This window comes from Rhododendron vialii, chromosome 6a, assembly GCF_030253575.1.
Source record: "Rhododendron vialii isolate Sample 1 chromosome 6a, ASM3025357v1".
Lineage (NCBI taxonomy): Eukaryota > Viridiplantae > Streptophyta > Magnoliopsida > Ericales > Ericaceae > Rhododendron > Rhododendron vialii.
The window spans coordinates 13194075-13220759 of NC_080562.1; the positions used below are offsets into that span (position 1 = coordinate 13194075).

The 26685-nt window shown below is 41.8% G+C and overlaps 1 protein-coding gene across 1 annotated transcript; it reads right to left on the bottom strand.

The window, feature by feature from the left end:
- Nucleotides 1-25955: 25955 nt before the first annotated feature.
- LOC131328410 (uncharacterized) lies at nucleotides 25956-26369 on the bottom strand. The gene has a single exon (XM_058361357.1). It carries the CDS (start codon nucleotides 26367-26369, stop codon nucleotides 25956-25958), a length of 414 nt encoding a protein of 137 aa, XP_058217340.1.
- Nucleotides 26370-26685: the final 316 nt, after the last annotated feature.

The window sequence follows — 26685 nt, forward strand, 5'->3', positions numbered from 1 at the left end:
AAAGATTTTATTTCATAGCTTCTTACATCACAAGGTGAATCATCCCACGTTTCCTAAAAACTATACATCAGTTTCCTGTCGGACTAACTTATGTAGGGACAAAATCAGAAAAAAAAAAAAAAAACCAAGAAAAGAAGGAGAAGAGGATGCCGAATCATCTGGTGGTTCGAATACCAGAGACCAGCTGCAAAAAAGAAGAAGACACCTCTAGGGCGACATATACCAGAGAAGTACTGCGGTGCAGAAGAGTCATCACATGGCTCAAAAGGATCACCACATGGCCCAGAAAAATCATCATACTACGTACAAGTGCCACCCCAGGAGTTCCACGTCACAGAATCAAGCCCTCCAAGCGAGGGTCCCTAATCAAGCATCAAGACAGGACCAAGAACGGTGCGGCATCCCTTTGCGCACGCCAGCCTCGCCGGCATATCCCTATCACTCGGGTCCGATGAAGAAACTGAAGGAAAGCAGAGGAATTCTCGGATGTGGAGAGAATGAAGAGAAGAGAGAGAAAGGAGAGAAATAAAAATAAAATGCCGAGGTCACGGCCTTTTATAAAGCTCTGGAAACCAAGCAATTAGGCGGCCGAGACTTCGAATCCTTCGACCGAGGTATCCATTATTCGGCCGCTGGATCGATTTCCTGGCCCTCTATTCAATCTCCCGCAACAGCATCAGATCTTGCTCAATGCACCAACCCAAACAATTTTGCAGCTCTGGGCCCGTGACCAATAGAGACAACGAACTAATCAGCCTTAGGGGCATCCTCAATCAAATGGAATCTCAAGCACCGGCATTGAAGTCCACATTCTAGTCACCCCAAGCTCAAGCTCATAAAATCCAAAAAATCCCTACCTTGGCAAAACCCAAGCTCCACATGCTCATCAGCTCTGCACTCATCAGCTCTACGCTCAAAAAGCTCAGCAGCTCTAAGCTTACTTTGTAGCTCTAAGCTAACCACCTCAGGCAACTACACCCATACTCACTCAGTAGCCCTAAGCTCATTATCTCAACAGCACTACATATCTCGCTACTTCACTCCAATCTCAGCGGCTCCACGCCCATGCTCACCGTCTCTCAACGGCTCTAAGCTCACTCAGCAGCCGTGAGCTCGTTATCTTAGCAGTTCCATCGTAGAAGCTTCATCCCTTGATAGCACTACGCTTGCTAAGTCAAACTTGCCCATCGTCTCAACAGCTCTACGCTCGCTATCAGTAGCTCAACTACTCAGTAAAGCCCCGAGCTCATCATCTCAGTAGTACCCGCAGCTTTATGCTCATCCAACAACTCCATATTCACCATCTCAAACGGCTCAATGCCTTATGCTCACTGTCATAATCACTCAGCAGATCTACACTTGCCATCCCCGCAGCTCTAAGCTCACCAACTCCATGTTCAGTAGCTTTATGCTCACCATCCCATATCACTCAGGGGCTCTACGCCTATAGCCATCTCATAAAGCTCAAAGCTACTTAGCGGCTCTATGCCCACTATTTCAATAGGCTCCATGCCAACATCCACCAAGATATCATCTGTTCTCATGCTCTAAGCTTGAATGCTCAAAGTCCAACACTTTGAATGCTCGAAGCTTTTCGAATGCCCAACCACTGTGTACTGGATGCTTAAGTTCTATACTTGAATGCTTAAGTTCTACGCTTGAATGCCCAACCATTGCGTACTGGATGCTCAAAGCATGTACATTAAATGCTTGGATTCTACTCTCTGAATGCTCGAGCTCTATGCTCTGAATGCTCAAGTCCTGAACTTGAAAGAAGCTCCACGCTTAAAATCAAACACACACGCATGGGGCCGTGCACATATTACATCACCATTGTCATCATCGAGTCTACATCAATTACATCACCATATCCATTATCATATCTAACCATCATCATTACACGTATACATATTTTGCATCTCTCTCTCACTTATGAAACAGGTCCATCCTACAATCAACCGGCTCTACACCTCGGTTTTATTGATTGGTCCAGTGCCTCGATCCTCTAGCTCTACGCCAAAATTTATGATGGGAAAGCTCCGTGCATAGACCATCAGACTACACTACAACCGGCTTCACGCCTCGGTTCCATCATATCAAGCTCGAAGCTCTCAACCGGCTCTGTGCCTCGGTTCCAACAGTTCAAGCTCCAAGCTCCAACATCCTAAAACTCTTGTCATATGATTAATACCGGCTCCGCACCTCGGTTTAATCACCTCAAAGCTCACAACTCCAAATTCTCAAGCTCTCGCTTCATGATTACAACCGGCTCTGTGCCTCGGTTCTCTCTTCTCAAGCTCTGTGCTCTAGTTACTGACCTTATGCCCCCAAATCTCAAAATCGGCGTCTAATTGTCACGAGAAGATAGTTTGGATTCCACCCTAATTACATCAATTCCATCCAGCTCATTCGCAAAGATAGGCTACTCTACCAAACTACCCTCAGTCAAAGTAAGGATGATCAAGAAAAGCAAACGACTCACCTGTTTTGTATTGATCTACCCAAAAATTCTGAAGATGCTCTCCGCAAAAATTTTCTCGGCAGCCCCGCGCTCCTTCAACTACTCTCCACCAAAATCCTAGCATAGCCCAGGTACGTCTTCTATCGCTAACCCTCCAAACTTTTTATTTTCTTTATTGCCCCAAACTACGATTGGTTTGAATTTCCCTTGTGGAATACGTAGGAAGTCTCTCGGCCCGACCATAGCTAAAACCTTTTTAAAAACCCTTGGAACAGTGGTTCGACCAAATTGAAGTTGTTTTACGGCTTTGACTCTTACTTAAACATGTCTCGCGATCCGTCTAAGTTTAGTCAAAGAGGGGCATTTGTAGACACCCCAATTTGGCCAAATGATTATTTCAAGTCCCATCTTGGGGACCATCCCGATGATGAATGGATACATTTATTGCTGGTTGACTTCTCGTGAACCCGTGGACTTTTGGTGAGTACTTTTAGCCACTTAGAGGATCCAATCCAGAGCCAAATTGCCTTTCAGACAGAAATATAGCATCCTAGCAAAACCTATCTTTCGGCCGTAACATTGATCTCACGGCCTCAACTTCATTCTTTCACCCATGAAACATGTTGCTTGAAAATCTCCCTGAGAGATTAATTCCTCGGCAGCCAGATCGATTCTTCGGCCGCCCAACCTATCCTTCGGCCACTAGCTCTTTTGTTTGGCCGCCAGATCGTCTATTTTCCAGACTCTAGAATGTACTTTCAATCATTTGATCCGTTCACAAAACCCTTATAGCCAAATTCCGATGCGTTCGGGCTATGTAAAGAGATTATGAAAAGAGATATTTCGCATATATGCTTCCCATTTGAATCATGCATTACGATTGGTTGGAGTGAGTCACGCCCATGCCTATATAAAGAAGCCTTTGGCTCCGAAATTAACACAGACAATACACTTTCTCTAGCCACGAAACTCTACAAATATACTCTCTCATATCCCTTCTACAAAAGCCCTAACTTTTCGAAGGCAGCCGCGATCCAACAATCAAACCCCAAAGTAGAAACCCTAACCCTTGGGTTTCGAGAAGCAAAATCAGTTAATCACCCTCAATCCGAAGCAATCAGCAACTGAGGCATCAAGGTGGTGAGGCCCAAGGGCCTTTGGTTAATTTTATTTACAGTTTATGCATACTAACCATAGCGTTTTAACTCTTTGTTAATTATTTAGTCTGGTGTGAGGAAGAACATCAGCTGGATCTTCGATCCATCGGCCGGTACATTGAACCAGGAGGATATCTCCGTCGTGACATCCATTCACCGGTTGCGAGATCCATCTCCTTGGGACATCTGTTTTGTTCTGTCTTTCTGATACATGTTTTAATTACTGTCTCGACTCATCTTTAACTGTGTAAAGGCTAATTAATCAAATCTATGCATTTAGAATTAAATAAGGCATGAATTAATCTTATGTCGAATAACTATGGGCCAATCCCACAGCTAGGCAATGAAGGGTGCTTAACACCTTCCCCTTATTGTAGTTTTGGCTCCCGTACCCGGAATCTCTACTTGTTTTTCCTAGTTTTATAAAATGGGTGGCGACTCTGTTTTGATGATAACCGCTATCGTATGGCAATGTTCCTAGCCATGGAAATATCCACGATCTTGGTTTATGAAGCAAACAACCAAACGGGGCATCACATACAGATTGATTATTGTTATGCCTCGTTCGGTTGTTTGCTTCATAAATCAAGATCGTGGATATTCCCATGGCTAGGAACATCGCCACACGATAGCGGTTATCATCAAAACAGAGTTGTCACCCTATTTATAAAACTAGGAAAAACAAGTAGAAATTCCGGGTACGGGAGCCAAAACTACAATAAGGGGAAGGTGTTAGGCACCCTTGTTTGCCTAGCCGTGGGACTAGCCCATATTTGTTCGGCATAAGATTAATTCATGCTTTGTTTAATTCTAAACAAGTAATCTATTTTATTAGCATTTAACAGTAGATAAGGGGAGCCAGTATGTTAATTGAAAGCATGCATCAAAATAAGCAAAACAATACACACTGTGCCAGGGAGATGGATCCCACGCCCGGTGAATAGATGTCACGGCCGAGGGATCCTCCGAGATTGATATAGTGGCCGACGCAACAGAGTCACAGCTGATGTTCTTCCTCACACCAGACTAAAACATTAGCAGAAAATCAAAGTGCTACGATTAATATGTAAAAAACTATAAATAAACCAAACCGAAGGCCCTTGGGCCTCACCATCTTGATCCCTTAGTTGCTTGATTGCTTCAGATTAGTGGAAATTAGCAGATTTGCTTCTCGAAAGCCCTAGGGTTAGGGTTTGTACTTCGGGATTTGATCGTTGGATTGCGGCTGCCTTCGGAAGGTTAGGGCTTTTATAAAGAGACTATGAGAGAGTATGTGTGCAGAGTTTCGTGGGTAGATAGGGTGATTGATGATGTAGATTGTGGTTATTTTTGAAACCCTAAGTGCCTCTTTATATAGGCAAATGGTGAAACTCTCCGGCCAATGAAATGGCGTGAATCAATAATGAATTATAGGGCAATAAGATCTCTAGACAAATATACTTTCGTAGCCCGAATGCATCGGAATTTGGCTGCTAGAGTTTTGAGAATGGATTAAACGATTGACAGAACATTCCATAATCTAGAAAATAGACGATCTGGCGGGCGAGCAATAGATGTGGCGGCCGAAGAATCGATCTGGCCACCGAGGAATCAATCTCTCAGGGAGATTTTCAAACAACATGTTTCAACGGGAGAAAGAATGAAGTTGAGGCCATGAGATCAATGTTACGTCCGATAGATGGATTCTCTTAGGATTCTGTATTTCACTCTGAAAGGTTATATGGCTCTGAATTGGGTCCTCTAAGTGGCTAAAAGTACTCACCCAAAGTCCATAGGGTTATGAGAAGTCAATCAGCAATCATTGTATCCATTCATCATCAGGATGGTCCCCAATGTGGGACTTGAAATAATTGTTAGGCCAAATTGGGGTGTTTACAGATGCCTTTCTTTGATTGAACTTAGACGGATCATGAGACATGTCAAGTAAGAGTTAAAGCTGTAAAACAACTCAATTTGGTCAAACCAATATTCTAAGGGTTTTTGAAAAAGGTTTTAGCTGTGGTCGGGCTGGGAGGCTGCCTACGTATTCCACGTGGGAAATTCAGATCAAACGTAGTTCAGGGGCAATAAAGAGAAATAAAAGTTTTAAAAGGTTGAGAACAAAATTGGTGAGTCAACGTACCTGGGCTGTGCCAGGATTTTGGCGGGGAGTAGTTGAAGGAGTGCAGGGCTGCCGAGGGAATTTTTTACGGAGAGCATCTTCAAAATTTTTGGGTAGATCAATACACAATGGGTGAGTCATTTGCTTTTCTTGATCATCCTTACTTTGACTAAGGGGAGCTCGGTAGGGTAGCCTATCCTTGCAAATGAGCTTGATGGAATTAATGTAATTGGGGTGGAATCCAAACCATCTTCTAGAGACGATTGGATGCCGATTTTGAAATATGGGGGGCACTAGGCCTGTAACTGGAGTGTGGAGCTTGAAGATGAGGGAATCGAGGTGCGAAGCCAGTTGCAATCATGAGTCAAGAGCCTGAGGGGTCAGAGCTTTGAGCTTGACGTGATAGAACCGAGGCGCGGAGCCGATTATAATCATAAGGCGGAGCCTGAGGAGTTGGAGCACAGAGCTTGATAGAACCAAAGCATGAAGCAGGTATGAAGCTAAAGGTTTGAGCACAGAGCTTTTCCATCTTCCATAATTGGCGTAGAGCCAGAGGATCGAGGCACTGGATCGATCAATAAAATCGAGGCATAGAGTCGGTTGATTGCAGATTGACCTGTTTCATGAGTGAGAGGAGAGATGCGAAACATAGTATGTATATGATCATGGTTAAATATGATAATGGATATGGCGATATAATAAATCTGATTTCAGAAGCAATTGCAATGTGATTGTTTTGTCATCTTGGATTGCCCATCCGTAAGATAATTGGAAAAATGAAGGCAGCCTAATGCAATCTATCTCACGAACCCTCCACTAGGAGGACCACACCGGAAGGAAAGGTATTTATAATTACTTAGCCCTTTTTTGTTAAAAGCAATTTGTTGGGCTCTAGGCACAAGGAGCAAGGCAAGGAGTAAGCTTCATCGAAGCGAGTGGATCGAGTAGAGCATAAATAGAAAATATAACAGAGTTATAGTTAACTATAGGAAATCCGACCCAATTACCAATTCAAATGGCAATTTGCAGAGAAAAAGAAAAAAAAATCCAACAATAGTACAAAAAAGTTGACCTGAAGGCCAACAAAAGAAAACCTAGAGGCAGAGACGTATATAACAAAAAAGGTGGAGGAGTGGACTCGATCGACCAAGTAAAACTTGTCGATTGTGATTGATGCAGACTCGATGTGATAATAGTGATGCAATATGTGCACTGGCCTATGGGTGTGTGTTTGCTTTAAGCGTAGAGCTTCTTTCAAGCTTTGAACTTGAGCATTCAGAGTGTAGAGCTCGAGCATTCGGAGGGTAGAATCCGAGCATTCAAAGTACAAGCTTTAAGCATCCAGTACGCAGTGGTTGGGCATTCAAGCGTAGAGCTTGTGCATTCAAGTGTAGAACTTGAGCATCAAGTACACAGTGGTTGGGCATTCGAAGAGTTTCGAGCATTCAAAGTGTTGGACTTTGAGCATTCAAGCATAAAGCTTGAGAACAGATGATATCTTGTTGGATGTTATGGCATAGAGCCTATTGAGATGGTAGACGTAGAGCCTATGAGATAGTGGGCGTAGAGCCACTGCGTAGTGGGCGTAAAGCCGTTGGGTGATTTGATGGAAATGGTGAGCTCGGAACTGTTGAGATAGTGAGCGTAGAGCTTACTGAGTAATGGGCATAGAGCCGCTGAGTAGTGGGCGTAGAGCAGCTGAGTTAACGGGCGTAAAGCCGCTGAGATTTTGGGCTTGGAGCTGCTGAGTAGATAGTTTTGAATTCATGAAAAGTGAGTGCAAAGCTGCTGAATGGTTTAGGTAGTGGGCATGAGCACGAAGCTTAAGATAATGAGATGGCGGGCGGGTATAGAGTTTGCTGAATTTTCAAGCATAGAGCCGCTGAGTGAGTATGGGATGGCAAGCACAGAGTTGCTGAACATGGAACTGCTGGGTGGCGGTGAGCTTAGAGCTACTGAGTGATAGTGAGCATGGGGCAATGAGCCATTGAGATGGTGAGTACTATGGAAATGATGGGCGTAGAGCTGCTGGGTGATTATGATAGTGGTGATAGGGCATTGAGCCGTTGAGATGGTGAGCACGAGGCCACTGAATAGCTTGGTAGTGAGTACTGGACTACTGACTAACTTGATAGAGATGGTGATCATAGAGCTGCTGAGTGATCAAGAGTTGTAGAGCTTGAATTTGCTATGTCAGGGATCCTTGGATTCCATGAGCATGAACTGAGAGTTGTCAGGAGAATTTTGAGAGTGGGCTCTAATACTAGTGCTTGACATTTTCCATGCTCGAGCATGCCCCCAAGGCCAGTTTTGATTACAGTGTATTTGCTCAGGAATGCCCCTAAGTCTAATTCAATCAATGTTCATCATTGGTTTTGTTGGTCGAGGACCCAGAATTGCTTGATTGATGTACTGAGCAAAATCCATTGGGGCTGCAGAAAATAGATTAGAGGGCCAGCATATCGATTAAGCGGCCGAGAAATGGATGTGTCGGCCGAAACATTTGATGAACCGACCGTGAGATGTCTTAATTCTAGAGGTCTATTTAAAGGCAAGATCAGGGTTTCATTTTCACAGCTCCATTTCTTTTCCTCTGTTTTCTCCTGTCACCGAGGACTCTCCTTGTCTTCTCATTCTTCTCCTTCTTCGTTGGGCCCGCTCAATGGGCAATGAATGGGTATGGCTGGTGATCACGGAGGGAAACCGCGATACATTCTATCCTATCTTGAAGTTTGATTAAAGACTTCCCCATGGGGGCCTTGCTTTCGTGACCTGGAGCTCCTGGGGTGGTGCTTGTACGCTGTATGGTGATTTTTCTGGGCCATGTGGTGATTCTTTTGAGCCATGAAATGGCTCTTTCGCATTGTAGTACTCTTCTGGTATACGCCACCCCAGGGGTGTCTTCTCTTTTTTTACAGCTAGTCTCTGGTGTTCGGACCACCAGAGGATTCGGCATCTTCTTCTCCTCCTTTCTTGTTTTTCTTCCAGCATGGATTAGTCCAATAGGAAACTGATGTATAGTTTTTTTTAGGAAATGTGGGATGATTCACCTTGTGATGTAAAAAGCTTTTGATTATATGAAACAAAATCTTTTGCTCTGATGTGTGATTGTGTATGCTGTTGTTTGCACCGCTTGTGTAGCATAAAATTGGTAAAAATTCGGTGATCTAGGCAGAACTATGGAACTCCTCTGTAAAATAGCCATTTTGGCGGCCGAGCCATCGATTAGGCGGCCGAGGGATCGATTCAAGTTAGCCCTGATTTTTTTACGGGCCAAGGAATAGATCCTGCGGCCGCAATTTCAAAGTGCCAGCCGGTAAAATGACCTAACTAACGTGGATTTTGAATTTGATTCCGATTCGGACTGGGACTCGACCTAGCCTATAAGTACACGTTCTACGAATTTTGATAGTTTCGTTAGCAATAGTTTTTAGCATGTGGCACAACCAATTCTTGATCAGTGGTTGAATTCCTTCAATGGCCTTGACCGTCTGCACTTTAAGTCCTTTGGTATGGACTTCCTCTTCTCTCTTCGCCAAATTCCTGTGAACTTTGCTTTCCTTCATGCAGCCATTAGCTTGTGGGATCCTGTTCTTCATGTCTTTCGATTTAGAAGAGAAGAATAGTGCCCGACCATCGAGGAGTTTGCAGCTATTATGGGGCATTCAGATAGAGAATGTCTTATTGCCCCTAACCCTTTGTTTAATCGCGGCGACCTTCTGGAGGCTTTGCTCCAAGTTTAGAAACATGAAGTTAGATTTTTCATGGTAAATGGAAGGTTGGAAACCTTACAGCTTGTTCAGCGTTTTGGTACAGCCGAAGCTCATAGTTAAGTTTCTCGATAGAAATCGTGTTTTCATGCACTATGTGTCTATCTTCTCCACTACTACTTTCTAGGCCCCTCCTCTAGCCCTACTAATTCTATGTTGCTTGATTTTGCCCAATAGATTGGTAAACGTGTGGGCTTTACTAGTTTAGTATTAGCAGAGACTTTGATGGGTATCGATGCAGTGAAGGGCAATCCAATAGCTTAGTTCTCAGGCAATCCTTTGTTACTACAGGTTCACTCTTTATTTGTTTATTGTGAAATTATCTTTTCACTCGTCACTCTTTTGTTTTGACTTAAGTGTTCTCGCAACTTGCAATTTTCCCTTGTTTTCTATAGGTATGGCGTTTTGAGAAACTAAGGGTATGGGATGCGCTAGAGTGGCTTCCTTATAGTTTAGATCACTGCATAGAGCGTCGTGTTACTAAATAGTTTCCAACTGAGGTTGTTTGGAAAGCGTGAAAGAAAACTCGCAAGGGCGATCGGATTCAATGGGTTTGTCCCTAGTATAGCATAAAGAGCATGACTGTAAGTACCATGAGCCATTTCGGTATTGCGGTTGTAACGCCCCGAATTTTGGGTACGTTGAAAAGACAATTTCATTGAAAACCTCAAAATAGAGTTTGGCTCTTATTTACAATAAAACTCCCACAAGAGTTCAATATTTACACAAATGGAGGGGGGTTCTAGGGTTCCTAACTACAGCTCCTCCTGCTCCTCCATTCTTGCCAGCTCCTCAGCTCCAAAAGCCTCCATGGTGATCTGCTTACCCTGATCATCTACAAAATCTGACACATTATACCAGCGTCACCACCGATATAATATGTCAGGGTCACCAAAAAGGCAACACCGTGAGCTACAAAAGCTCAGCAGAGTAATCCTATACCCGCTAACCCATAACTTACAAACAGCAGGTTATAATAAAACATCGATTTCCACGTGATACATATATACGCAGCTAACAATGACACATCCACATTCGTTAATCAACTATCGTTGGTGTCCAAGATTTTCCGTGTTCCTCCTACGCGACTCATCGTAGACCATGTCAACATTTTCCATACTTTATAAACGTATCACCTTTTCAAAAACTCGTTTTTAACACACCCAACCTCGGTTCCGCCGTTCCGGTCTCCCGAGTATCCTCACAATGGTTCCGCCGTCCCGGGTTTCCATTGGCACACATTGCATTTGCTCCGTACCGCGGATAACCAAGCCATACCTCACCATGGTTCCGCCGCTCCGGGTTCCCATGGGACCGCACACAATTTAAAACCCTCGGTTCCGCTGCTCCGGGTTCTCATTGGGGTTTTCGAAAACTAAATCCTTGGTTCTGCGGCTCCGGGTTCCCGAGTATCCCCACAATGATTCCGCTGCTACGGGTTCTCATTGGGTTTTTCACAAATCTTACTTTTACACACGCACACACACAACTCACATAATGCCACCCAAAACCGGTCATTATGTAGTTTCAAAATATTTTCTTCCTCGGAAAACATTTCCTTTCGTTAATCACACCCTAGGTGCCATGTTTCTACTTTCTCGATTCTCGTGTCTCGTTACATGCAAAGACTCCGCGGTAGGACAAAAATAAGCATGAATCATTCTAACAAGATCATCCAATTCTATATTACTTATCACGCTCAATCACTACTTATAGCATAACGCCACATGTACGGACGCCCTTGGAGTGTATCACTTATGCTTATTCAAAGCACAACGCCACATATACGGACGCCTTTGGAGTGAAATCACTTATGCTTTATCACACCACAAAGTAATACAAGTAATTCATATATGCATACTCATAATCACTTTAAGATCAAAATACAAATACTACGAGATAAGTAAGTAAATAAAGATAACCTACTTTATACTTGGGTAAGTAAATAAATAGGAAGTAAGTAAGGATTTCATTACCGTTCTTCTAGGCGGTAGTAACGGCTACGGAAAGTTAGTCGGCTATCGGACGGAGTAACTTCCTACGGTATGCCTTCGGGAGCTTCGAAAGAGAATGGTTTCTCTCGAAACTTCTTCTTGACTAACACTACTACTACTTTTGGATCGAGAGAGTGGTCGAGTGGCGGTTTAGTGGCGGCTTAGGATGAGTTTCTTGAAGAACTCAAGAACAACTCAAGAACAAAGGAAGAAGTAACAAGAACAAAGAAAGAACAAAAGGATTTCTAGAGAGAGAAATTGGAGATTGGAAAGGTGTGAGTTAAAAGCTTGGAATGGCTTGCTATTTATAGGCCAAGGCATGCCCTCTTCCTCTCTCCCAAGGCCGGCCCCCCTCTCTCTCTCTCTACCTCAAATTTTGACACATGGCAAGCAATCTTGGAAGATCAAGGTCTAAATCCTAGGCTTGCATGGCTAAGATTTGTCCTTGGATGGATTATGGAAGATTTGTTGAAAGATTTGGAGACAATGGTACAAGATTTTGTTTTAAACAAAGCATAGAAGTACAATGGAGAGTTATGTTTGGTTAGGAAGAAGATTTACCCAAGGATTTGAAAGGTGTAGGAAAGATCATGGAAGATCAAGGAAGGTACAACCAATCTTCTTCTTTCTTCCTTCCTCTCTTTCTCTCTCTCTCTCTCTCCCTAGTACACACACACACACAGATATATATATATATATATATATATATATATATATATATATATAAACAAGAAGAATAAGAAAAAAGTACCAAAGTACTAGATTTACCAAATCAAATACCCAATAAAGAATTCCAATAAGGCACATGTTGGATTAAACAAATAGACTAGTGTGCTAATGTACTCTAGGAAGATCAACTCCCTAATAAATTAATCCAATTGGGTACAAAACCCCAATATAAAATAATAAAAGAGTACTTAGGAGAATCTTAGGCCATAAAGGCTACTAAGTACTTTAATAATAAAATATTGTGTACTTTCATCACATGGGGATAAAATAAAAGACTAGTTTAATACACCCATGTACTTGCTTGAAAGATTAAACCTTTTACCTAATAGATAATAAATTCCCTAACTTTTATTGTCCAATGGACAAAGGTTAAAAGGAAACTTTTATTTAAAATAATTAAAGTTGTCCTTTAAAGCATGTGACAAAATCCCAATATTTAAATATAGGTGTGGTATCAAGTACCCCAATTAAATAAAAAGGCTAGGATTCTCTCCATTTAAATAATAATAAAGTATAAGTCAAATCTTCAAGTACAAATCAATCAAAGGAATGACTAATGGCTTTAACCAAAGGGTAATAATTTTCCTAGCGGGTAAAGACCAAAGGATAAAAGAAGTACAAGTACTTTTATACTTAAATAAGATTTTGAAAAGACTACATGTACTTTTAATCAAATACTATAATGAAAAGCTTATTGTCCAATGGACAAAGATTACCGTAACCACTATGGATCAATGGGTAAAGGTTCAAAAGGTTCAAAAGGTTCATCTAGTAACTAGGTGAGTTCGGTTGCTCGGTTCCTCCAAGTAGTCGGTTAGAAACTAACTAATTCGGTCAAGTAGGATTTCTAGTTGAGAGTTAACCAATAACCAAAATCTAACTACGACGGAAAATAAGAAATCATATAGCCACTCAAGAGAAAAATAAATAATTCAAATAAAATTCAAATATTTAACGAAATTTTTACTGACCAAAATTGAGGGGCGTTACAATCTATCCCCCTTAAAACAATTTCGTCCCCGAAATTGGCACGCAGCTACAGATTAGACCAGATCGCTAGACCGATCACGGAATCATCGTCTATCCCCCTTAAAAATTGGAGTAGGTCACCATCAATCGAATTAAGCCTCATCACTTGCTTAACGAGATGGGGTTGAAGTTGCTTCTGCCGCCGCTCAATTTGCCTCATCGTACGCCTTTGGTAAGGTCTCCACCGTAAATACCAACGCCAAATGCAAAATCTCTACCAAATCATCATGCAGACTTATATTCTACAGATGTTTCCTTAGCACGTCATTGTCGAATCAGCTTGCTTCCTCACCTAACGATATTAAACCCGTTTCCAAAAGTTCCTTCAATTGGGTCTTGATCTCCTTTAGTTCCGCAGGAGCCTTTTTGGTATGGCGTCATAGAAATTGGTGCCGTTCCTGGCTGAAGTTCTATAGAGAAGCCTATTTCCTTTGAGGTGGTAAGCCAGGAAGTTCCTTAAGGAAAACATTGGCGTATTTGCACACGACGCGTGGTAATCCCACTTCCATTCTATTGGCTTCTCCTTTCTGGAAACTAGCGGCCATCCAAGTAGTGAATTCTGCCACCTTGATCTTTTCATTGCCGAACTCGCTCTCCGTCTATCCCCCTTAAAAGGAATCGAGTCCCTTCTAGGGTATAAGTTGTCACCATTCTTCTGATGGCAGTCTACGATCGCTTGATGTGTAGATTGCCGGTCCATCCCAAGATTACGTCGATATCCGCCATGTTGATTACTCTAAGATTGCAGGTCAAACGTAGGTTGGCTATTACTAGTTCGCACCCTTTACGCACTAGACTAATAGCTATGCTCCCTTTAACTGGTACGTGGCCAAGGCCACACGATCTCCGTCCTAGGTAACTCCGAGGGTTCTGAGGATCTTCTTGACTTCATTTAGCCAAGTCTCGGCTACGATGGGGTTGGTGTCCCCATGAAAGGTCAGAGGTCGACGTTTGCAGAACTCGTTCATCGCTCGGGTTCGGGTCATAGGACCATCGTCATGGTTTTGGTTTTGGCGGTTGGCGTTTAAGGCGATTACGAGTGCTCGCATGATTTGTGCTAGGTCAGGGTTGGGATTAGGGTTAGAGGAGTCACTGGTCTCATATCCTATTCCGCTACGTCAGTTCACCATCTACGAGAAATAATCAGAAGGGGAAGGTTTAGTCTACCGAATCGATTTCCCTTTTTGTAAAAGGCGCTCCTTCTAAGGGTCAAAAGTAGTTTAACAAATAGTATGCAACGGTACTCTTTTAAAAATAAAGCATGTTTTTCATAGATAAGAACATCATACCACATAAGCATAGAATTCTACTACAAGGCAAGTAGAGACACGAGATTTTTCCTAACACAAATTGAAAACGATCCTATATCCTACATCCCGAAGGATTACAATGGTTACTAGATTTATTCTAGGCACGCCTAAGCAATCTCCTTGGCCTTCGCAGATCTTTTAGGGCCTCATCCTCCTTGAGATTCTATCCACAAGGTTTTCTTCCTCAGTCACTTCATTGGCGTCCTTAACACCATTGACTTCTTCCTCCTTAACTTCAACCTCAAAGTTCTCCATCGGGGGTAAGACACCGAAATACTCATGGAAAGCAAACAGGATCGGAAACATTCCTGAAAACCAGGGGTCCTTTTCAACGGGAATAGGGGTATCCTGCTGCACTCTTTAGAAATCTCTCTTTTCTTTAAGTACAGCGGCAATAAAGGTAGGATCCTCCAACTTTTGGGCTGTCAGGATTTCTATGGTGTTTCTGGGTTGATAGGCTTCGACTAAAAGATCAACTAGATGTTTCATCTACAAGAAAAAGTTTCAACCTCAATTAGGAAAGTTTTAGGACAGGGTTTTACTAATACTAAGAAAACTTTCAAGTTTCTAAGTTCCACATTCGACTCTTGATTTAAGTCATCATCCAATTGTTCGGGAATTCCCAGCTCGGCCGTACTGCCAATTTCCGTGCCTTGCTTCAATTCGAAGATTGTTTTGACAAAATTCCACCCAATTTGGGACGGTTAACTCAAACTCAATTTACGTTTATGCAACGGTCAAACTTATTTTGTGGTTCTACCCGTTCTACCCATGGCCGAGGTTTTGAACATCAAGCTTTGATACCAAGTTGTAACGCCCCGAATTTTGGGTACGTTGAAAAGACAATTTCATTGAAAACCTCAAAATAGAGTCTGGCTCTTATTTACAATAAAACTCCCACAAAAGTTCAATATTTACACAAATGGAGGGGGGTTCTAGGGTTCCTAACTACAGCTCCTCCTGCTCCTCCATTCTTGCCAGCTCCTCAGCTCCAAAAGCCTCCATGGTGATCTGCTTACCCTGATCATCTACAAAATCTGACACATGATACCAGCGTCACCACCGATATAATATGTCAGGGTCACCAAAAAGGCAACACCGTGAGCTACAAAAGCTCAGCAGAGTAATCCTATACCCACTAACCCATAACTTACAAACAACAGGTTATAATAAAACATCGATTTCCACGTGATACATATATACACGCAGCTAACAATGACACATCCACATTCGTTAATCAACTATCGTTGGTGTCCAAGATTTTCCGTGTTCCTCCTACGCGACTCATCGTAGACCGTGTCAACATTTTCCATACTTTATAAACGTATCACCTTTTCAAAAACTCGTTTTTAACACACCCAACCTCGGTTCCGCCGTTCCGATCTCCCGAGTATCCTCACAATGGTTCTGCCGTCCCGGGTTCCCATTGGCACACATTTCATTTGCTCCGTACCGCGGATAACCAAGCCATACCTCACGATGGTTCCAACGCTCCGGGTTCCCATGGGAACGCACACAATTTAAAACCCTCGGTTCCGCCGCTCCGGGTTCCCGAGTATTTCCACAATGATTCCGCCGCTCCAGGTTCTCATTGGGGTTTTCGAAAAACTAAATCCTCGGTTCCGCCGCTCCGGGTTCCCGAGTATCCCTGTAATGATTCCGCCGCTACGGGTTCTCATTGGGTTTTTTACAAATCTTACTTTTACACACGCACACACACAACTCACATAATGCCACCCAAAACCGGTCATTATGTAGTTTCAAAATATTTTCTTCCTCAGAAAACATTTCCTTTCGTCAATCACACCCTAGGTGCCATGTTTCTACTTTCTCGATTCTCGTGTCTCGTTACATGCAAAGACTCCGCGGTAGGACAAAAATAAGCATGAATCATTCTAACAAGATCATCCAATTCTATATTACTTATCACGCTCAATCACTACTTATAGCATAACGCCACATGTACAGACGCCCTTGGAGTGTATCACTTATGCTTATTCAAAGCACAATGCCACATATACGGACGCCTTTGGAGTGAAATCACTTATGCTTTATCACACCACAAAGTAATACAAGCAATTCATATATGCATACTCATAATCATCTTAAGATCAAAATACAAATACTTCGAGATAAGTAAGTAAATAAAGATAACCTACTTTATACTTGGGTAAGTAAATAAATAGGAAGTAAGTAAGGATTTCCTTACCGTTCTTCTAGGCGGTAGTAACGGCTACGGAAAGTTAGTCGGCTATCGGACGGAGTAACTTCCTACGGTATGCCTTCGGGAGCTTCGAAAGAGAATGGTTTCTCTCGAAACTTCTTCTTGACTAACACTACTACTACTTTTGGATCGAGAGGGTGGTCGAGTGGCGGTTTGGTGGCGGCTTAGGATGAGTTTCTTGAAGAGCTCAAGAACAACTCAAGAACAAAGGAAGAAGTAACAAGAACAAAGAAAGAACAAAAGGATTTCTAGAGAGAGAAGTTGGAGATTGGAAAGGTGTGAGTTCAAAGCTTGGAATGGCTTGCTATTTATAGGCCAAGGCATGCCCTCTTCCTCTCTCCTAAGGCCGGTCCCCCTCTCTCTCTCTCTACCTCAAATTTGGACACATGGCAAGCAATCTTGGAAGATCAAGGTCTAAATCCTAGGCTTGCATGGCTAAGATTTGTCCTTGGATGGATTATGCAAGATTTGTTGGAAGATTTGGAGACAATGGTACAAGATTTTGTTTTAAACAAAGCATAGAAGTACAATGGAGAGTTATGTTTGGTTAGGAAGAAGATTTACCCAAGGATTTGAAAGGTGTAGGAAAGATCATGGAAGATCAAGGAAGATACAACCAATCTTCTTCTTTCTTCCTTCCTCTCTCTCTGCCTCTCTCTCTCTCTCTCTCTCTCTCTCTCTCTCTCTCTCTCTCGGGTCTCTCTCTTTCTCTCTCTCTCTCGGGTCTCTCTCTCTCTCCCTAGTACGCACACACACACACACACACACACACACACACACACACACACACACATATATATATATATATATATATATATATATATATATAAACAAGAAGAATAAGAAAAAAGTACCGAAGTACTAGATTTACCAAATCAAATACCCAATAAAGAATTCCAATAAGGCACATGTTTGATTAAACAAATAGACTAGTGTACTAATGTACTCTAGGAAGATCAACTCCCCAATAAATTAATCCAATTGGGTACAAAACCCCAATATAAAATAATAAAAGAGTACTTAGGAGAATCTTAGGCCTTAAAGGCTACTAAGTACTTTAATAATAAAATATTGTGTACTTTCATCACATGGGGATAAAATAAAAGACTAGTTTAATACACCCATGTACTTGCTTGAAAGATTAAACTTTTTACCCAATAGATAATAAATTCCCTAACTTTTATTGTCCAATGGACAAAGGTTAAAAGGAAACTTTTATTTAAAATAATTAAAGTTGTCCTTTAAAGCATGTGACAAAAGCCCTATATTTAAATATAGGTGTGGTACCAAGTATCCCAATTAAATAAAAAGGCTAGGATTCTCTCCATTTAAATAATAATAAAGTATAAGTCAAATCTTCAAGTACAAATCAATCAAAGGAATGACTAATGGCTTTAAAAAAAGGGTAATAATTTTCCTAGCGGGTAAAGACCAAAGGATAAAAGAAGTACAAGTACTTTTATAGTTAAATAAAATTTTGAAAAGACTACATGTACTTTTAATCAAATACTATAATGAAAAGCTTATTGTCCAATGGACAAAGATTACCCTAACCACTATGGACCAATGGGTAAAGGCAAAGGTTCAAAAGGTCCAAAAAGTTCATCTAGTAACTAGGTGAGTTCGATTGCTCGGTTCCTCCAAGTAGTCGGTTAGAAACTAACTAATTCGGTCAAGTAGGATTTCTAGTCGAGAGTTAACCAATAACCAAAATCTAACTACGACGGAAAATAAGAAATCATATAGCCACTCAAGAGAAAAATAAATAATTCAAATAAAATTCAAATATTTAACGAAATTTTTACTGACCAAAATTGAGGGGCGTTACAATCTATCCCCCTTAAAACAATTTCGTCCCCGAAATTGGCACGCAGCTACAGATTAGACCAGATCGCTAGACCGATCACGGAATCATCGTCTATCCCCCTTAAAAATTGGAGTAGGTCACCATCAATCGAATTAAGCCTCATCACTTGCTTAACGAGATGGGGTTGAAGTTGCTTCTGCCGCCGCTCAATTTGCCTCATCGTACGCCTTTGGTAAGGTCTCCACCGTAAATACCAACGCCAAATGCAAAATCTCTACCAAATCATCATGCAGACTTATATTCTACAGATGTTTCCTTAGCACGTCATTGTCGAATCAGCTTGCTTCCTCACCTAACGATATTAAACCCGTTTCCAAAAGTTCCTTCAATTGGGTCTTGATCTCCTTTAGTTCCGCAGGAGCCTTTTTGGTATGGCGTCATAGAAATTGGTGCCGTTCCTGGCTGAAGTTCTATAGAGAAGCCTATTTCCTTTGAGGTGGTAAGCCAGGAAGTTCCTTAAGGAAAACATTGGCGTATTTGCACACGACGCGTGGTAATCCCACTTCCATTCTATTGGCTTCTCCTTTCTGGAAACTAGCGGCCATCCAAGTAGTGAATTCTGCCACCTTGATCTTTTCATTGCCGAACTCGCTCTCCGTCTATCCCCCTTAAAAGGAATCGAGTCCCTTCTAGGGTATAAGTTGTCACCATTCTTCTGATGGCAGTCTACGATCGCTTGATGTGTAGATTGCCGGTCCATCCCAAGATTACGTCGATATCCGCCATGTTGATTACTCTAAGATTGCAGGTCAAACGTAGGTTGGCTATTACTAGTTCGCACCCTTTACGCACTAGACTAATAGCTATGCTCCCTTTAACTGGTACGTGGCCAAGGCCACACGATCTCCGTCCTAGGTAACTCCGAGGGTTCTGAGGATCTTCTTGACTTCATTTAGCCAAGTCTCGGCTACGATGGGGTTGGTGTCCCCATGAAAGGTCAGAGGTCGACGTTTGCAGAACTCGTTCATCGCTCGGGTTCGGGTCATAGGACCATCGTCATGGTTTTGGTTTTGGCGGTTGGCGTTTAAGGCGATTACGAGTGCTCGCATGATTTGTGCTAGGTCAGGGTTGGGATTAGGGTTAGAGGAGTCACTGGTCTCATATCCTATTCCGCTACGTCAGTTCACCATCTACGAGAAATAATCAGAAGGGGAAGGTTTAGTCTACCGAATCGATTTCCCTTTTTGTAAAAGGCGCTCCTTCTAAGGGTCAAAAGTAGTTTAACAAATAGTATGCAACGGTACTCTTTTAAAAATAAAGCATGTTTTTCATAGATAAGAACATCATACCACATAAGCATAGAATTCTACTACAAGGCAAGTAGAGACACGAGATTTTTCCTAACACAAATTGAAAACGATCCTATATCCTACATCCCGAAGGATTACAATGGTTACTAGATTTATTCTAGGCACGCCTAAGCAATCTCCTTGGCCTTCGCAGATCTTTTAGGGCCTCATCCTCCTTGAGATTCTATCCACAAGGTTTTCTTCCTCAGTCACTTCATTGGCGTCCTTAACACCATTGACTTCTTCCTCCTTAACTTCAACCTCAAAGTTCTCCATCGGGGGTAAGACACCGAAATACTCATGGAAAGCAAACAGGATCGGAAACATTCCTGAAAACCAGGGGTCCTTTTCAACGGGAATAGGGGTATCCTGCTGCACTCTTTAGAAATCTCTCTTTTCTTTAAGTACAGCGGCAATAAAGGTAGGATCCTCCAACTTTTGGGCTGTCAGGATTTCTATGGTGTTTCTGGGTTGATAGGCTTCGGCTAAAAGATCAACTAGATGTTTCATCTACAAGAAAAAGTTTCAACCTCAATTAGGAAAGTTTTAGGACAGGGTTTTACTAATACTAAGAAAACTTTCAAGTTTCTAAGTTCCACATTCGACTCTTGATTTAAGTCATCATCCAATTGTTCGGGAATTCCCAGCTCGGCCGTACTGCCAATTTCCGTGCCTTGCTTCAATTCGAAGATTGTTTTGACAAAATTCCACCCAATTTGGGACGGTTAACTCAAACTCAATTTACGTTTATGCAACGGTCAAACTTATTTTGTGGTTCTACCCGTTCTACCCATGGCCGAGGTTTTGAACATCAAGCTTTGATACCAAGTTGTAACGCCCCGAATTTTGGGTACGTTGAAAAGACAATTTCATTGAAAACCTCAAAATAGAGTCTGGCTCTTATTTACAATAAAACTCCCACAAAAGTTCAATATTTACACAAATGGAGGGGGGTTCTAGGGTTCCTAACTACAGCTCCTCCTGCTCCTCCATTCTTGCCAGCTCCTCAGCTCCAAAAGCCTCCATGGTGATCTGCTTACCCTGATCATCTACAAAATCTGACACATGATACCAGCGTCACCACCGATATAATATGTCAGGGTCACCAAAAAGGCAACACCGTGAGCTACAAAAGCTCAGCAGAGTAATCCTATACCCACTAACCCATAACTTACAAACAACAGGTTATAATAAAACATCGATTTCCACGTGATACATATATACACGCAGCTAACAATGACACATCCACATTCGTTAATCAACTATCGTTGGTGTCCAAGATTTTCCGTGTTCCTCCTACGCGACTCATCGTAGACCGTGTCAACATTTTCCATACTTTATAAACGTATCACCTTTTCAAAAACTCGTTTTTAACACACCCAACCTCGGTTCCGCCGTTCCGATCTCCCGAGTATCCTCACAATGGTTCTGCCGTCCCGGGTTCCCATTGGCACACATTTCATTTGCTCCGTACCGCGGATAACCAAGCCATACCTCACCATGGTTCCAACGCTCCGGGTTCCCATGGGAACGCACACAATTTAAAACCCTCGGTTCCGCCGCTCCGGGTTCCCGAGTATTTCCACAATGATTCCGCCGCTCCAGGTTCTCATTGGGGTTTTCGAAAAACTAAATCCTCGGTTCCGCCGCTCCGGGTTCCCGAGTATCCCTGTAATGATTCCGCCGCTACGGGTTCTCATTGGGTTTTTTACAAATCTTACTTTTACACACGCACACACACAACTCACATAATGCCACCCAAAACCGGTCATTATGTAGTTTCAAAATATTTTCTTCCTCAGAAAACATTTCCTTTCGTCAATCACACCCTAGGTGCCATGTTTCTACTTTCTCGATTCTCGTGTCTCGTTACATGCAAAGACTCCGCGGTAGGACAAAAATAAGCATGAATCATTCTAACAAGATCATCCAATTCTATATTACTTATCACGCTCAATCACTACTTATAGCATAACGCCACATGTACAGACGCCCTTGGAGTGTATCACTTATGCTTATTCAAAGCACAATGCCACATATACGGACGCCTTTGGAGTGAAATCACTTATGCTTTATCACACCACAAAGTAATACAAGCAATTCATATATGCATACTCATAATCATCTTAAGATCAAAATACAAATACTTCGAGATAAGTAAGTAAATAAAGATAACCTACTTTATACTTGGGTAAGTAAATAAATAGGAAGTAAGTAAGGATTTCCTTACCGTTCTTCTAGGCGGTAGTAACGGCTACGGAAAGTTAGTCGGCTATCGGACGGAGTAACTTCCTACGGTATGCCTTCGGGAGCTTCGAAAGAGAATGGTTTCTCTCGAAACTTCTTCTTGACTAACACTACTACTACTTTTGGATCGAGAGGGTGGTCGAGTGGCGGTTTGGTGGCGGCTTAGGATGAGTTTCTTGAAGAGCTCAAGAACAACTCAAGAACAAAGGAAGAAGTAACAAGAACAAAGAAAGAACAAAAGGATTTCTAGAGAGAGAAGTTGGAGATTGGAAAGGTGTGAGTTCAAAGCTTGGAATGGCTTGCTATTTATAGGCCAAGGCATGCCCTCTTCCTCTCTCCCAAGGCCGGTCCCCCTCTCTCTCTCTCTACCTCAAATTTGGACACATGGCAAGCAATCTTGGAAGATCAAGGTCTAAATCCTAGGCTTGCATGGCTAAGATTTGTCCTTGGATGGATTATGGAAGATTTGTTGGAAGATTTGGAGACAATGGTACAAGATTTTGTTTTAAACAAAGCATAGAAGTACAATGGAGAGTTATGTTTGGTTAGGAAGAAGATTTACCCAAGGATTTGAAAGGTGTAGGAAAGATCATGGAAGATCAAGGAAGATACAACCAATCTTCTTCTTTCTTCCTTCCTCTCTCTCTGCCTCTCTCTCTCTCTCTCTCTCTCTCTCTCTCTCTCTCTCTCTCTCGGGTCTCTCTCTTTCTCTCTCTCTCTCGGGTCTCTCTCTCTCTCCCTAGTACGCACACACACACACACACACACACACACACACACACACACACACACACATATATATATATATATATATATATATATATATATATAAACAAGAAGAATAAGAAAAAAGTACCGAAGTACTAGATTTACCAAATCAAATACCCAATAAAGAATTCCAATAAGGCACATGTTTGATTAAACAAATAGACTAGTGTACTAATGTACTCTAGGAAGATCAACTCCCCAATAAATTAATCCAATTGGGTACAAAACCCCAATATAAAATAATAAAAGAGTACTTAGGAGAATCTTAGGCCTTAAAGGCTACTAAGTACTTTAATAATAAAATATTGTGTACTTTCATCACATGGGGATAAAATAAAAGACTAGTTTAATACACCCATGTACTTGCTTGAAAGATTAAACTTTTTACCCAATAGATAATAAATTCCCTAACTTTTATTGTCCAATGGACAAAGGTTAAAAGGAAACTTTTATTTAAAATAATTAAAGTTGTCCTTTAAAGCATGTGACAAAAGCCCTATATTTAAATATAGGTGTGGTACCAAGTATCCCAATTAAATAAAAAGGCTAGGATTCTCTCCATTTAAATAATAATAAAGTATAAGTCAAATCTTCAAGTACAAATCAATCAAAGGAATGACTAATGGCTTTAAAAAAAAGGGTAATAATTTTCCTAGCGGGTAAAGACCAAAGGATAAAAGAAGTACAAGTACTTTTATAGTTAAATAAAATTTTGAAAAGACTACATGTACTTTTAATCAAATACTATAATGAAAAGCTTATTGTCCAATGGACAAAGATTACCCTAACCACTATGGACCAATGGGTAAAGGCAAAGGTTCAAAAGGTCCAAAAAGTTCATCTAGTAACTAGGTGAGTTCGATTGCTCGGTTCCTCCAAGTAGTCGGTTAGAAACTAACTAATTCGGTCAAGTAGGATTTCTAGTCGAGAGTTAACCAATAACCAAAATCTAACTACGACGGAAAATAAGAAATCATATAGCCACTCAAGAGAAAAATAAATAATTCAAATAAAATTCAAATATTTAACGAAATTTTTACTGACCAAAATTGAGGGGCATTACAGCGGTGATTGGTATCACTCAAGTCAGCTTCTACTTTCCTTCTCGTTTTCAAAGACAGTTCCGGGCTGAACAAGCTAAGGTGCTGGGCAATCCTGAGTATGCCGTTTCCAAGGCCTATGATACCAATCTTCGTCGCAATGTGCTTCGTCTATGGTTGAATTGAGTGATGCAAGATGTTGCTGAGAACTTTGCTGACAAGCTATCAGGTTCGTACAAGTGCTGGTTGGAGAAAAACCTTTTGGAAGACAAGAGTGCAAAGAGAAGGAAGACCTAGAGATTGACACATTGGTTATGCTTTTTTTAAAAGATGTTTTTGTTTGATTCTAGCTTTCATTAGATCAAGAATTATTGAAGCTTGCTCTTCCTTTTTCCTTAGAAAATAATAAAACATTGGTTGCTTTATTAAAATGTCTTTGCCAAAGTTTGATAATGAGTATGCTTTAGGATAGACCTAGAAATTCGGAAGTGATAGTAATAGCAGTGACCGAATCTCAATGTGGAGACTGCTTATGTATCCCATGGAGGGAATCAAGCCATAAACGTAGTTCCAAAAAGATTTTTATTTTTTATTTTTTAGCTAGGGTTCACTTGGGTATTTTCCTATTCTTTTGTGCTCTTGATTTTACCTAAATCGCCCTTGCGGGTTTTCAGTCTAGCAAGCTCTTTATTTATGCCTTAGTTTTTGCCTAAGCTACCCTTGCGGATTTTTGACCTAGCAGGCTTGCTCTAATTTTTGCTTGGGTCCACCCACTCTTGTGGTTTTCGGCCCAACGAGCATCGCTCAGGGGTAATACTTCTTCAGCTTGTCGATGTTGACCGGTGTTGCGAATTCCATCACATCCAAGTCTGCAATGTAGGTTGCCCCTCCAGATAGTACGCGTTTGATAGAGTAGGGTCCTCCCTAGTTTGGCCTAAACTTGCCTCTCGAGTCTGAAATGTGGCGACGGATTGCTTTGAGTACCATATCTCCCACCTTGATGTATCTTGGCTTTACCTTTTTGTTGAATGCTAGTGCAATGCAGCGTTGATACCCTTGTACGTGGTATAACGCCCTTAGCATTCTTTCATCCAGTAATGCCAACTCGTCGTAGCGGTTTTGAACCCAATCCTCTTCGATCATTTCAATCTCAGCCAAAACCCTTAGTGAGGATTGTTCCAGTTCAATAGGTAGGACAGCTTCCATCCCATAGACCAAAGAATAAGGAGTAGCCCCACAGTTGAAGTCCTTTCAGTTGTTCGATCACCCCATATTGCTAGAGGTAGCAATTTTTGCCTATCCGTGTAGATGTCGGTTGTCTTCCGTGGAATCCTTTTGATTTTTTTGTATGCAGCCTCAACTGCTTCATTGGTTTGAGGTTGATAAGTAGATGACTAATGATTATGTGTCCCAAACTCAGCGAAAAGCTTCTTCGTCGCCCCCTTAAAGTGTGATCCCTTATAATAAATGAACTCATGAGGTATACCATACCAATAGATGATATTGGTGCAGATAAACTTGGCCACATGAGTGGCTTTGAGGGTAGCATAAGAAGCTGCTTCTACCCATTTAATGAAGTAGTCGATGGCCACGAGGATAAACTGATGCTTGTACTATCCTTTTAGATTTATACTCGCAATGACATCTATCCCCCAGGTGGAGAATGGCCAATGGGATGTCATGCTATATAATTTCGTAGGGGGAAAGCGCATGCGATCAGCGTGAGTTTGGCATTTGTAACACCGGCAGACATTATCAGCGCAATCAGCCTCCATTGTAGTCCAGTAGTATCCCTAATGTAAGATGTTCTTCTCCATTGTTGCCCCACTCATGTGCGGCCCACAAATTCCTTCGTGTATTTCCTCCATTATCTTGTGACTTTCTTCTGTTGTGACACAAAGATGATTGGGGCAAGATAAACTCTTTGATACAATGCTCCTCCACAAACTATAAATCGGATGACAAATTTTCATAAGGCCATCTTGTCCTTCGAGGTGGCTTTGGAAGGATACTTTCCCTCTTCCAGGAATTTCCTCATGTCTTCATACCATGGTTTTCCATCGTCCTCACCTTCTTTAGTGAAGGTGCATTTGCATGCTGGTTTGACCTTTTGCTCAATCATAAGAGGCAGCATTGTGAATACCAGGGATATCTCAACCATATAAGCCAATGTTGCCAGTGCATCTGCAAACCTGTTACTCACTCGTGGAGTGTGTGTGAAGCTAACAAAGTCGAATTGTCGAATTAGAGCTTCCAGCACAGTGTGGTATAGTTTCAGCATGTCTTTTTTGACCTTCCAGTCTCCTCTTGCTTGGACAACCACTAGGTTTGAATCTCCAATGACTTCTACCCTTTTCGCCCCTAGTTCTAGGGATGCCTCCATTCTGTAGACACCCCAATTTGGCTCAACAATTATTTCAAGTCCCACCTTGGGGACCATCCCGATGATGAATAGGATATGTGGTTGTTGTGGTTGACTTCATGAAAGCCTTAGGAACTTTGTGGAACTCTTAAGGGATTTAGGAACACTTTGGAACAGGTGATAAGAGTGCCAAACGACACTTAGAATGGAAAGAAATGTGTTGACACGTGTTTTAGCCTTGGTAGTATCGTCGATCTTCAATTAAGTCTACTTTCAGCCCATTTTTCATAAAATAAACTTCCTTATTTTTGTGGTCGGATTCCACCATATTGTAGTA

What these genes read in the sequence shown, in the direction of transcription:
- LOC131328410 (XM_058361357.1), bottom strand. Translation starts at nt 26,369, where the DNA reads ATGGAGGCATCCCTAGAACTAGGGGCGAAAAGGGTAGAAGTCATTGGA.